The sequence below is a fragment of the Aegilops tauschii genome, chromosome 2 (genome assembly GCF_002575655.3).
Source record: "Aegilops tauschii subsp. strangulata cultivar AL8/78 chromosome 2, Aet v6.0, whole genome shotgun sequence".
NCBI lineage: Eukaryota > Viridiplantae > Streptophyta > Magnoliopsida > Poales > Poaceae > Aegilops > Aegilops tauschii.
The window spans coordinates 471,946,357-471,960,640 of record NC_053036.3 but is presented as its reverse complement, the minus strand read 5'-3'; the positions used below and the strand labels follow the sequence as shown (position 1 = coordinate 471,960,640).

At 47.0% G+C, this 14,284-nt stretch overlaps 1 protein-coding gene across 1 annotated transcript; it reads left to right on the top strand.

The window, feature by feature from the left end:
• The first annotated feature begins 961 nt into the window (after positions 1-961).
• LOC109739663 (BTB/POZ and MATH domain-containing protein 2-like) lies at positions 962-6,311 on the top strand. Its single transcript, XM_040400493.1, has 2 exons — positions 962-1,690; positions 5,940-6,311. Exons 1-2 carry the CDS (start codon positions 962-964, stop codon positions 6,309-6,311), a joined length of 1,101 nt encoding a protein of 366 aa, XP_040256427.1.
• Positions 6,312-14,284: the final 7,973 nt, after the last annotated feature.

Sequence of the window (14,284 nt, the reverse complement as noted above, 5' to 3'; positions counted from 1 at the left end):
GTTGTGGCCTGGTGCCTGTTGGTGGTGTCTGTAAGACTGGTGATACTTTGCGTAGGTGTTCGTAGTGCGGGTTTGGGTGACACCCAGGTTTTCGCCCCATGATCTGTTGTTCCTGATGACAGGCGCAGATAGTGGGTTTCCTGGTGTTGCCCCGAACTCACTTTTCCTCTTTCTCTCTAGCCTTGCTGGTTTCAGTTCCTGAGACTTTGTATTTCCGTTATGAAAGTAATGGAAAGGGGAAAAGCCCGGTTCGAAAAAAAAGCGCGAGACCGTGGGACGTAGGCGGCTCCGGCGGTCCGGCCTGCACGTCCACGGAGGGGAGGCCGAGTGAGGCGCACTCCTCCCTGAGCTTGACGCGAGGTTGCCTCCGGCAGCGTGTATGATACCTGCCGCCGCCTATAACGGATGGAACCATCGCACACGCTGGTGCATGTAGAGGGCTGGACGCCGGCGACGGGGAACTCGTCCCAGCCGGCGTGCGCGAGAGGATGCTCTACAATATGTTTACCGCGAGGGGCAAGGGGAGTGGAGGTGAGAGGCCGGCGCCGTAGCCGATCTCGTCTCGTCTAGGAGGGAAGGATCGTATCGCCGATCCACAGATCGTGGATACCTGTGTATTTTCCCGCTCCATGGCCTCCGTATGAGATCGATCGGGAGCCACCAGTCGCTAGGGGCACTTTCGTTGTTCACGTGGGCAACAAGAGATCGATTGGGAGGCAGTTTCGTGAGCCAGCGGAACAGGAGAGATATACTCGGAAACGGAGGGTTTTTGCTTGAAATTCTGGAGCCCTCGTCCCCTGTTGTTCGCCCAAACCCTCGTCTTCCGGTTCGGTCGCGCCGCCCGCCTACCTTCCACCGTCGTGTCGCGGTCTCCCACGCCCAGATCGCATCGACGTTCCCCCCTCCCCTAGCTCTCCCATCGCCACCGCCTTGATCCTCAGCTCGCAGGGAAAGTCTCACTATGGCGGCATCGAAGAGGCCAACAGAAAGGAGGGCCTCGAGGTGCACCCCTGTGACGGCGCGGGCCACGCTTGTGTTCGACATCGTCGGGTACAGCCTGCATAAGGGCATGGGCATCGGCAAATTCATCCGGTCCACCACCGTCTCTGTTGGCGGGTACGAATGGTGCATCCGCTACTACCCAGACGGGGCAGACACACACGCCAACAGCCAGGGCCACGTCTCAGTCTACCTGGAGCTCCTGAGCAAGGGTGCCAAGGTAAGGGCGCTCTACGACTTGAGGCTGGTCAACCACACCACTGGGCTGTCGTCATCGGTTTTCTCAGTCTTGAAGTCCCCAATGGTGTTCGATTCCCTCAGCACCAGTGGGACCAGTTATAGTTGGGGTCTTCCATATTTTAAGAAGAAGAGTGAGCTAGAGAAGTCGGATTACCTGCGGGATGACCGTCTTGTAATTGAGTGCGATCTAACTGTCATCAAGGAACCACTTGTTGCGGACACTGCGATAACAGCTGAGGTCCAGATGCCACCCTCAGACTTGGCGGAAAATTTTGGAAAACTGCTAGAGGCGGCCGAGGAAGCAGATGTGGCATTCGAGGTTGAAGGTGAGATTTTTCCTGCACATAAGATTGTGCTCGCAATACGGTCTCCAGTCTTCAAGGCAGAGCTGTATGGACCGATGAGAGGCAAGTGGAGCCAGAACATAACCGTCGAAGAAATGCAGCCTGCTGTTTTCACTGGTAGAAAAAAGCCCTTTAGTCCCGGTTCGCAACAGCCTTTAGTCCCGGCTGTGCAACCGGGACTAAATATGCGCGACTAAAGACCCCCCCTTTAGTCGCGCCTCTTACGGACCGCGACTAAAGGCTTTAGTCCCGGTTCTTGTGGCTGACTGGGACTAAAGGCCCGTCCACGTGGACGCCCGTGGTCCGTCGGGGCGGAGGACCTTTAGTCCCGGTTCTCGTGGCCACCCGGGACTAAAGGGCTCCTCCGCAGGTTTAGGGTTTTAGCCCCCCTAAACCTGGTTTTTTTTTAGTTTGGAGTGTTTTATTTCTTTTATATTATATTTTGTGTTTTATTTTAATTTTGATAAAGTTTCAGTACACATATTCTACGCTACTATATACATGCATATGAAATTTCAAACAAGAAGAATTCAAGAGGAATATATAATATATATTCAATCTCGGGTGACCATATACAACTTCGAACAAGTTTCCATACACAATTAGGATGGATGACCATATACAACTTCGTACAAGTTTCAATCTCGGGTATGCATATAAATTTCTTCGTCCTCGGTATAGTGTTCTCCTTTAGGATTGATGACTTCCCTCATGAAAAATCCTGCTAATTCTTCTTGAATTGGTCGGAAGCGAGCTTCTGGACTAAGCCTCCTCCGCAAGTTATCCGTCGCGTTCCGCACGCTATCCGATGCCTTCCGCTCAGAGGTGTGTCTCCGGATGTTCTCACAAACATAGTATCCGCATAGATTGGTCCCCGGTGGCTGCTTATCCACATTAACTAACCTTCTGAAATCTAGCTCATATTTGAATTCACCGACAATTTCTTCTGAGAACCGTCTCCAAACCCTACAGGGCAAAGAAAATTAAATGAACAAGGGAGTTATTAGTTACTTGATATTAGGAAATGAACGAAAGAGACCGATCGATATAGAGCTCAAATGATTGAAAATAATTACTTTTGCAGCATTTTTCTCATGTCGGCCCAACGCTTTGGATCCGAATCCATAGAGTCCATGATTAGAACTCTGGAGGTGTGAAGTTCAATATTTAGCAGAATCCAGTGGAACCTGCGGACACGTTACATGCACAGTCATGCATAACTCATCGATTAGACATACCATGCATGGAGTAAACAAAAGAGAATGGGCACAAGAGAGAAACACTCACCCAAAATGGTAAGGAAATAGAATATGACTTTTGAGTTGATGCTTTCTAAGAAACTTGTACAAGTCTTTCTCCACGTCTTCGGGGTGATGTTGTAACACATGTCCATTAACGATATGTGGGTCAATGAACCCAACATCATGGATGTTTCTTATTTTGCATTCCCAAATCTTCAATCTGCATAATAGCGTACGCAACAATATAGTTAGGACAATATATATATATATATAGTGCAGGCAATGAAGAACGAGATGAGGTAGAAATAAATCACTTACAGAACGTAGCAACTCAGCATAGATTTGTCGAGGTCGCGCAGATTGAACAGCTGGAACAATTCACTCATATGAACTTCTACAGAGTACCGTTTGGTGTGATGCTCATCTGTAACATCCGCATAAATATATTCTTTGTCGGCCCATGTTATGAATTGCTTGTACCAACGTAGCAGATTTCGCATTTGTGGTGGTAAACTCTTTTCCCGCGCAGGCTCGACGAGAGGCCCATTCCGCACATATTGTAATGCTATCTCACATACTGGCGCATCCTCAAGGCCTAAGAAGGCACGAAGAGTCAAACCCATCTCGGACGCTTGTTTCATGGCACTCGCTACAGTCAATCCAAGTGCTGCCGCAGCTGCTATGATCTCGGGGTCCTCTTCCGGACCGGCTTTCACTATGAGCGGGGGGATCGATTGTTTCTTCTGCATCCCGAGCTGGTCAACTTGTTTCCCGCTTTTTTTACTTTCTTCTTTCTCCTCCTTCAATATTTTTGCTTGCCTACGAAGTTCATGTCCATAGTCGTCAGGCATATTCAGCTCGGCTTGGGACGGTGTCGTCAAAAAATCCTTAGCCCACTTCTTTTGCTTCTCAGTGAATACTTGCTTGGGCTCAGGCTCTTTTTTCGCCTTCATATCCGCCTTCCATTTCTCATAATCAGCAGACGCGGCCAATTTGGTTTCAGCTTCACTAAGTTCCCCAGGCCTTGGGAGGAGAGGCTTCAGTGATGGCTCCGGTACCCTTGTGGTCTTAGGTACATAAGGGTCCGGGTTAATAGTCCAGGAGCGGGTTTCCTTGCTGTCCGCCTGCTTCTGCTTCTTCGCCGGAGGTGGATTGGGGGGCGTCGTACACCAGGTCTGGCCCACAACTGTAAAAGTTCTTCAACTAATGGCCTTAGGTACACATCGATGTCGTTGCCGGGTTGCTTAGGGCCTTGGATGAGAATTGGCATCATAATGAACTTCCGCTTCATGCACAACCAAGGAGGAAGGTTGTAGATGCATAGAGTCACGGGCCAGGTGCTATGGCTGGAGCTCTGCTCGCCAAAAGAATTCATGCCATCAGTACTTAGACCAAATCTTATGTTCATTGCGTCAGCTGCAAAATCTTTGAACACTCTGTCGATCTTTCTCCATTGTGTTCCATCAGCGGGGTGTCTCAACTCCCCGTCGGACTTACGGTCCTCTTTGTGCCATCGCAACGACTTGGCATGCTTTTTGTTCATGAACAGACGTTTTAACCGTGGTATTATAGGAGCATACCACATCACCTTGGCGGGAACCCTCTTCCTGGGTTTCTCGCCCTCAACATCGTCACCAGGGTCATCGCCTCTGATCTTATAACGCAATGCAGTGCATACAGGGCATTCATTCAAATTCTCGTATTCACCGCGGTAGAGGATGCAGTCGTTAATGCATGCATGTATCTTCAGAACCTCTAAACCTAGAGGGCAGACAACCTTCTTTGCTTCGTACGTACTGGCGGGCAACTCGTTATTCTTCGGAAACATATTCTTCAACATTTTCAGCAAATTTTTAAATGATGAGTCACCTACACCTTCCTGTGCCTTCCATTTTAGCAAATCCAGTGTGCAGCCCAACTTTTTCAGACTATTATCGCATCCTGGATACAACGACTTTTTGTGATCCTCTAACATGCGATCCAAATTCTCCCTCTCCTTGTCAGTTTCGCAGCGTCTCCGTGCATCAGCAATGGTCCGACCAAGATCATCAGCGGGCTCATCATGTGCCTCTTCTTCACCTTCACCTAACCCTTCCCCACCTTCAGCATCATCCTCCATGAAAGTATCACCGAAATGATCATGATAGTTGTCATCGATATCATCCCCTTCTTCATCTTCTTCCATTCTAACCCCTCTTTCTCCATGCTTGGTCCAACAATTATAGCTTGGCATGAAACCGTGCCGAAGCAGGTGCATGTGAACGTCTCTTGAGGAGGAGTAACCCTTCTGATTCTTACAGACAGCACATGGACAAATAATAAAACCTTGCTGCTTGTTCGCATTTGCCACTACGAGGAAATCTTTCAAACCCGTAGTGAACTCGCCGGAGACTCGGGGACCGTACATCCATTGCCGATTCATCTGCATTATTATTATATAAAGTATATAATTAACCATCATGCATTTGTTAAACTAACTAGCTAGAAATAATACAAATTAAACAATGAACTACACACATGCATATTTTATCAATGACACATGAAAGGTTCAAGTTGCTAACCGCGATCGCGGAGGAAAAATAAATGAGAAAGCTCAAGTGTGGCTCGGACACTTCATATCATGTTTGTTTCAGGCTCTCGGGCATTTCATCAAACACCTTGTGTGCATAGGAGGAACCAAAAGCAAACCCACCACCCCCTTCTGAAAATTGTGAAGTGAGCTGAGTGAAGTGAAGTGAGCTGAGTCCTATATATAGGGATGGGCCTTTAGTCCCGGTTGGCCTGGCCAACCGCAACTAAAGGCCTTCGGGGACCTTTAGTCGCGGTTGGCCAGGCCAACCGGGACTAAAGGCCCTTCCGTCCGCCAGCTGGATGGGTCTTTAGTCCCGGTTGGCCTGGCCAACCGCGACTAAAGGCCTTCGGGGACCTTTAGTCCCGGTTGGCCAGGCCAACCGGGACTAAAGCCCCTCCCGTCCGCCCGCTATCGACCGAGCGCGCTGGGCCCAGATAGTTGGTCGCGGGTCTCCTCCCGAACCGCGACTAAAGACCCCTTTGGTCGCGGTTCGATTGTTTTGGGGACTAAGTGGGGGCGTATGGAAGCCTCTTTTTCTACCAGTGTTTCAAGGCATTGCTTCACTTTATCTACACAGATTCATTGCCTTCCATGGATAACTTTGATGATGATGAGAAAAAGGAAATGGCCAGGCACTTACTAGTGGCTGCAGATCGGTATGCAATGGAAAGGATGAAGATGATGTGTGAAGACATTCTTTGCAAAACTCTTGATGTTCAGACTGTGGCGACCACGTTAGCTCTCGCAGACCAACATCACTGCAGCAGGTTAAAAGATGCTTGTGCTGAATTTATCATGTCTTCCAATAGATTGGATAATGTGTTGGCAAGCCAGGGATATGTGCACCTGAAGAAATCAAGCCCTGCTGTCTCAGTAAATATCTTGGAGAGAGTTATGAAGCTTCTCAAATTTTAGTGTGTCCATCCTGGGTTAGAATAGATGGCTTAGTTAACATGTAGCCACCTGAGACGAAGTAGTGTGTGCTTCACTTTCCACTTTCTATCTAGAGATAATTTGGAGGAGACTATCGTAGCAGATATGTTGCAGAAGGCATGGAAGTCTTAGTAGCCTGCGTGCTCGGGGTGGTGCTTGCCGTTATGTTACTTGTTGGAACCCCCTGTTCTCATTTCTGTTGCTGTGTGTGTCTGAGATATCGTCGGTGTTTGTGACTCTGCCGTTTCGTGGCTTTATTCCCTTAATTTAAAGCCGGATGCCGCTGGCATCTTCGTTCTAAAAAAAGTCTTAGTAATACTCATCTTCGATTCTTGTGTCAGCTTCCGCAAGTTACTCAATACATAGCCACCTGAACTGGGTTCGTCCTTAGTTTGCAGAGATTATTGGAGTCTTTGGAATATAAATAGTCTTTCATGTCCTGTAGTTTTTAAAGATATGTTGGTGTCTTTTGGAGAAGAATGATCATATCTCCTGCATGTATCGATTGGATACTCATCCAATATCTGAATTTATGAACATTCACTAGTTTTTCTGAATGTTCTGTGATCATCTACTTCTCTCTAATTTATATGCTCTCTTTGTTTTCTCTTTTTTCTAAGGTGCCAAGCTGTTTAATCCCGATCAATTAGTACCTTTGAGAATATATGTGGCAGGCCACCGTATTGATACATTTGCAGGTGAAGGTTATATTTAGCATGGTCTCCATCCATAATTGATTGATCCAACAAAAATGCAATTCGTAGATATCATAGTTATGTGCAATTTTACAGGCAATTGCGAGATCTCTACAGCTAAAATCATAACATATGCAATGTTTTCTGTTCACGTTTCGTAGTGGGTGTAATGGGCCTTACGGCCTAATGGTAAACTTAAACCTGTTCGTTCAATTTGCTAAATCAAATTGCTTGTCTCAAAGTTATTTTGGGGTAGGTTTTTGGCCTCGAAATACTATTTTAAGGTGAAGAGGTGTGCCTGAATATGTTTTGTAGTGTGAGACAAGTGGGAAATTTGAATTTGACACATGAGTCTCTCCATGAGGGGTAGGTTCCTTGGACCTGCTGATCTTGTTTGTTGGTGATGCCATTGGTTTTCTTTGCCACTTGAATCGATCATGGTCCAAACATCTTCACTTCTCATCCATTCCTTCACAATACGCGGCAAATCGTCAACCTTATCTTTGAGCAGCAACAATTAACAAACCAAATACCCTGACACTTTATGTTATCCTTGTGGCATCTAATTTCCGTCCGTCACCAGCTGTGAGTACCCTTTTGCAGACGACGGCCAAGATATGATGCCTGATGACTAGATGATGTGGCATTCTAGGGCGCAACCTTCTCGATACGTCGACGCATAGACAATATGGCCATATGGATGAATACTTGTGGGAACATCTCTAATGCAGGCCACTGAACCAAAGTTGCTCCTTCATATTGACTGTACATGCTGCATCATGAAATGACACCCCATCAAGCTGTCAAGTAAAGGCGAGCGGAGTCGTATGATGGGGAAGAACATGGAACAGGATGGGAATTTAGAGATCTTTACCGATCTTATCCTTACCCATGTAGATTAGCCTCTAGTTTCCTTTCGAGATGTCAGGTTGCAATTTCCTCGGCTATGTCGGCGTGCTGTATGATCTACGCCCACTGTTACGAGAATTTGTTGGGCCGGTTGGCAAACTGACCAGTACTTTGGTTCACTTGCAAGCATCGGTCCTTCTCAAGTCTACTAGAGTGCCGTGCCTCCAACAAGAAAGTTGAACCATGTACCACTGCAGAGTTAAAAGTTCAGAGTGAAATCATAGCACTGTGTCCACTGCTTGAGCTACTGAGACTGAAAACTGTATGTTGTCTGCACTCTGCAGTGGAATTTCAAAGGTTCGAAGTGAAGTCATAGCACTGTGTTCACTGCTTGAGCTACTGAAACTGAAAACTGCGAGCTGTCTTCAGTGGAATTCATACAGGTAAATGCGTACTCCTTTAGAACTACTGAAGCATCCTTTTCTCTATCTCTGCAGTGACTGGGATGCACGCACGCTTATCAACTTTTCTTCTCGCCGATTGGGTATTGCGTGACACGGTGATCGGGATGCTGACCCGACCCGTGAGATGGCAAAACCACCACGCTGGTTAGGCCTACCAGAGGTAGCTAGGTGGAATCTTTGGACGTTCAATATACAACAACAAAGAAACGGAGGCCGCCTGGCAGGGTTAGGTGGTCTGCTGACTTTGGGCGGCACCCTTCCAATCGGTAATCTGATAGCTGAAAGCAGAAAAGCAGATAGGCTATCAGAGGCAGAGAGTGATTTGGAGCTGCTCGAGTTCAGTCAGTCTTGTGCTGTTCCCGATCGTTCATTCCTCAATCATGTGGGCCACTTTTTTTTTTTGAACGGATGGCCACCTTTCCTGGAGCAATACTAGTAGAATTGATCAAAACAAGCTATGGGAAAGATCCAAAGTACACGTGAGACATGGTGCAATAATTGGAAGGGAAAAAAAGTTGCACATGAGTATTGGTCTGTATTATCCGTCAGGGAGCTACAGGGTACGTACAAACCCAGCAGCACGTAGACAGGTCGGGTGGGCCATTTGCTGCTGCCCCAGCCCCCCATGCCCCATGCCATGCATACGACATGCACAATTCAAGAGTTGGGGCGAGCACTCCTGTGAACAACCAACCATCCATCTGAACTGCACTGCGGTGGATGCATGCATCAGGTCACGTCAACACTGGGCTCCTTGGGTGATCACCTTTGTCGAGGTTCAAACATTGCTGCGTGGAAAATCGGCTCCACCGCTCTGCGTGCGTCTCGTCAACTTCTTGACTGAGCCGGCATAGGGCACACGAAAACGATCGTTCTCTCGTCGTTCCACAGCCTTTGAGTACGCACGTACGGCTTTGCTTCTGGGTCACATCCCAGTTGACCGACTTGCGCCCGGTCAGCACGCAGCAGCTAGTGTGGGTCGATCCGTAGACCTGGTCGCCGCAATAAGTTCATTCGGTTGCCTGGTCCCGATGCCATTCGCTAGCTAGCAGCTGCGCCTGTTCCTGTTCATGCCCGGTACGTATACGTTACCTTGTGTACTTGCATGCTATGAGTTGGCTTCGTCAAGAGCTTCCCCACGGCTGCTCTCTAGTACTCCCTCCGTCCCGTCCCATAACGTAGTAAGCACAATAGCTATATGTAAGCCGGCTGAATTTAGATTTTGGACCATTCCATTTCGCATGAAGGAAGGAACCGGAGGAAAGGAAGAAGCTTGCTCGAGAAACTCTTTGGGTCTATCTTAGGATGGCAGACGACTTTCGACATAACGTAGTAAGCACAATAGCTATATGTAAGCAGCCCTACTTGATCAAGTTTGGATTGTACTACTTTCGACATGCACCACATGTATGTTGCCTTCACTTCAATCCAATCCATGTTCATTTCACCCGCTGATATACAATAACTCTTCATGCGCGCATCATGCATCATCATATATAATAACAAGTCCTACTAATCATCATCATACAACTTCTACTCGTTATTAATAACAAGTCATACGATCATCATCCTCATAGTCATCGAACCAACCCTACTTAATTGTTCTTAGCACATGATCATCAGTATTAGGTAGGACCGAAATACCATCTTTAACGTAAAATAGCATAAAACAATATAGACCCTGACTCTCCATTATGGAGAATGGAGATCATCCTGTCTCCAATTCTTGCGCTTCGTTTTCTTTTGCTTCCAAGAACCTCCTTGCGACTGTCCATACATTTTTTCCATTCTTTGATTTGCATGTGTCTCCACTTCTTTTAGAAATCCGGTATGGACAGTTGAGATTCGTAGGATGACCTGGTTGTATGTTCAAAACATCAAGCCTACCATTCTGATACATCAAATGAGGCACACAATCCTCTGGGATTATCTGTTGAAAAACATAGTAATAACTTTATAGTTAGCAATGATGTACTAGTTTTAGAAGTATGCAAAAGATGCACGGATGTCGTAATAGTAAGAAATCTTACCAGGGTATTTCCATAGTAGTTACCGTAGTTCAACACGTGCACTAGTGGCACGTATTGACCATAATGTGGAGGAGTTTTATAATAGATATTGTAATTCTCAAGATCAGTACAAAATCCGACCAGATGAGTTTTCTCCTTATAAGTTAACTCAGAGCCATCGGTGTAGTAGGTTCTGTCTACCATGTTCTGCACATTGTTTGAACAATCAAAATAAGCTGTCAATGAAAATAAGCTGTCAACTATTTTGAAATGAACAATATAAATTAGCTAATAACTATGTTTGAGAAACTCACATAGCGGTAGAATTGGAGGCGTATCAACAAAGACCCAAATGTCCATATTGTCTTGCTCGATGTCAGGATCACCAAGATCCATGGTGACAAGCATACCCTCATCAAAACCATACATCTTGCAAAATGCTTCACAATTTTTGCAACCAAAATGGGTTACGCTCTCAGAATTATACAGATTTACTTCAAAATCTATATCATGATGGGTCCTTAGGTGAATTTTCTTTGTTTCCATACTTTCATGGTCTTCAAAACCCATCCTCTCCAAGACGTAGCGTCTTGCATGGCATGGGATAAGCTAGCCGAATTGTAAAAGATGAAAAGTACACGTTGAAATAGTTGAAGTCGTGCTTAATTACGAAAAAATAACACTTGTCGTCGTTGCGTACCGTTTCAACATCGAAGGTCTCCTCCAGCTTAATACTGAAGCGCCGATCTTCGTCCAGGTGAGGCATGTCGCACTGACCTCGGTCGTCGTGGCACCAGTCACACTCCCCCGGGAGACTTTCGTCGTCTGAGTACGACATTTGCTATGTTCATAATTCAAATATTAAACGTCTACAATTAAATATATGTACTAAAAAACCTAAGTTAGATCATTATTATTCATCACGGGTTGACTATCGGTTTGTCGAGTCTTTTCTTGAAAACTCTCAGCTCACGTGGTGTATACATTCGACCGTTGGTGATGGTCGCTCCTCCATTTGTCCCCGAGTGCATTACACCAAAATGTCTAGCACACGGGAACAAAGGAGAAGCGACCCCCACGACAACAGTCGGGATTCTTCGTCCTCTCATATATATATGGTGGAACTCTCCCTCACTGATTCCTCTCTGACATTTGCGACCGTCGGTGATGGTAGCTCCTCCTTTCGTTCTCGAGTGCATTACACCAAATTGTCTAGCACACGGGAACGAAGGAGAAGCTACCCCCACGACAACAGTCGGGATTCTTCGTCCTCTCATATATGGTGGAGACTCGACAGACTTACAGTCAACCCAAAATATCGTTTAATTATCTTTCTAAAAGAGGATTTGGCTGGTCTCACCTCGATGTCGGAGGGGGCGGTGACGGGGATGACGACGGGGATGATGGAGGGGCCGGGGGCTCCTAGATTTCTGCGAAAACAAAAACCCTATAAGCTATCAACTAATCATATGCATACGCCTTGCATAGTGCTTGCCAATTTTAGCATTCAAAGTAGGAGTAGTTTTCCACTCTGAGCATTCAATAAGCAAAATCAAATCACAAAATAAAGTAGTATTCAAATTAGGATGCATTCAATTATAAGCAAAACTACATCATCTCCATGCGTCCGTACTGTTGGAAATATGCCCTAGAGGCAATAATAAAATGGTTATTATTGTATTTCCTTGTTCATGATAATTATCTATTGTTCATGCTATGATTGTATTAACTGGAAACCGTAATACATGTGTGAATACATAGACCACAACATGTCCCTAGTAAGCCTCTAGTTGACTAGCTCGTTGATCAATAGATGGTTATGGTTTCCTGGCCATGGACATTGGATGTCATTGATAACGGGATCACATCATTAGGAGAATGATGTGATGGACAAGACCCAATCCTAAGCATAGCACAATAGATCGTGTAGTTCGTTTGCTAGAGCTTTTCCAAATGTCAAGTATCATTTCCTTAGACCATGAGATTGTGCAACTCCCGGATACCATAGTAGTGCTTTGGGTGTGCCAAACGTCACAACGTAACTAGGTGACTATAAAGGTGCACTACGGGTATCTCTGAAAGTGTCTGTTGGGTTGGCACGAATCGAGACTAGGATTTGTCACTCCGTATGACGGAGAGGTATCTCTGGGCCCACTCGGTAATGCATCATCATAATGAGCTCAATGTGACCAAGTGTTTGGTCACGGGATCATGCATTACGGTACGAGTAAAGTGACTTGCCGGTAACGAGATTGAACAAGGTATTGGGATACGGACGATCGAATCTCGGGCAAGTAACGTACCGATTGACAAAGGGAATTGTATACGGGATTGAGTGAATCCTCGACATCGTGGTTCATCCGATGAGATCATCGTGGAACATGTGGGAGCCAACATGGGTATCCAGATCCCGCTGTTGGTTATTGACCGGAGAGTCGTCTCGGTCATGTCTGCATGTCTCCCGAACCCGTAGGGTCTACACACTTAAGGTTCGGTGACGCTAGGGTTATAGAGATATTAGTATGCGCTAACCCGAAAGTTGTTCGGAGTCCCGGATGAGATCCCGGACGTCACGAGGAGTTCCGGAATGGTCCGGAGGTAAATAATTATATATAGGAAGTCCAGTTTCGGCCACCGGGAAAGTTTCAGGGGTCACCGGTATTGTACCGGGACCACCGGAAGGGTCCCGGGGGTCCACCGGGTGGGGCCACCTATCCCGGAGGGCCCCATGGGCTGAAGTGGGGAAGCGAACCAGCCCTGGTGGGCTGGTGCGCCCCCTTGGGCCTCCCCTGCGCCTAGGGTTGGAAACCCTAGGGGTGGGGGGGGCGCCCCACTGGCTTGGGGGCAAGCCACCCCCTTGGCCGCCGTCCCCCTTGGAGATGGGATCTCCCAGGGCCGGCGCCCCCAGGGGGCCTATATAAAGGGGGAGGGAGGGCAGCCGCAACCCCAAGCCCTGGCGCCTCCCTCCCTCCCGTGACACCTCTTCCTCCCCGCTTGCGCTTGGCGAAGCCCTGCCGGGATCCCGCTACTTCCACCACCACGCCGTCGTGCTGCTGGATCTCCATCAACTTCTCCTCCCCCCTTCCTGGATCAAGAAGGAGGAGACGTCCCCGCTCCGTATGTGTGTTGAACGCGGAGGTGCCGTCCGCTCGGCGCTAGGATCATCGGTGATTTGTATCACGACGAGTACGACTCCATCAACCCCGTTCTCTTGAACGCTTCCGCTCGCGATCTACAAGGGTATGTAGATGCACTCCTCCCCTCTCGTTGCTAGCATCTCCTAGATTGATCTTGGTGACACGTAGGAAAATTTTGAATTTCTGCTACGTTCCCCAACAGTGGCATCATGAGCCAGGTCTATGCGTAGATTCTATGCACGAGTAGAACACAAAGTAGTTGTGGGCGATGATTTGTTCAATTTGCTTGCCGTTACTAGTCTTATCTTGATTCGGCGGCATTGTGGGATGAAGCGGCCCGGACCGACCTTACACGTACTCTTACGTGAGACAGGTTCCACCGACTGACATGCACTTGATGCATAAGGTGGCTAGCGGGTGTCTGTCTCTTCCACTTTAGTTGGATCAGATTCGATGAAAAGGGTCCTTATGAAGGGTAAATAGCAATTGGCATATCACCGTTGTGGCTTTTGCATAGGTAAGAAACGTTCTTGCTAGAAACCCATAGCAGCCACGTAAAACATGCAACAACAATTAGAAGACGTCTAACTTGTTTTTGCAGGGTATGCTATGTGATGTGATATGGCCAAAAGGATGTGACGAATTATATATGTGATGTATGAGATTGATCATGTTCTTGTAATAGGAATCACGACTTGTATGTCGATGAGTATGACAACCGGCAGGAGCCATAGGAGTTGTCTTAATTTATTGTATGACCTGCGTGTCAATGAAAACCGCCATGTAATTACTTTACTTTAT

Coding starts and splice junctions, on each gene's coding strand:
- LOC109739663 (XM_040400493.1), top strand. CDS start 962: ATGGCGGCATCGAAGAGGCCAACAGAAAGGAGGGCCTCGAGGTGCACC. Junction 1,691..5,939: donor TCGAAGAAATGCAGCCTGCT/GTTTTCACTGGT, acceptor TTTTTCTACCAG/TGTTTCAAGGCATTGCTTCA.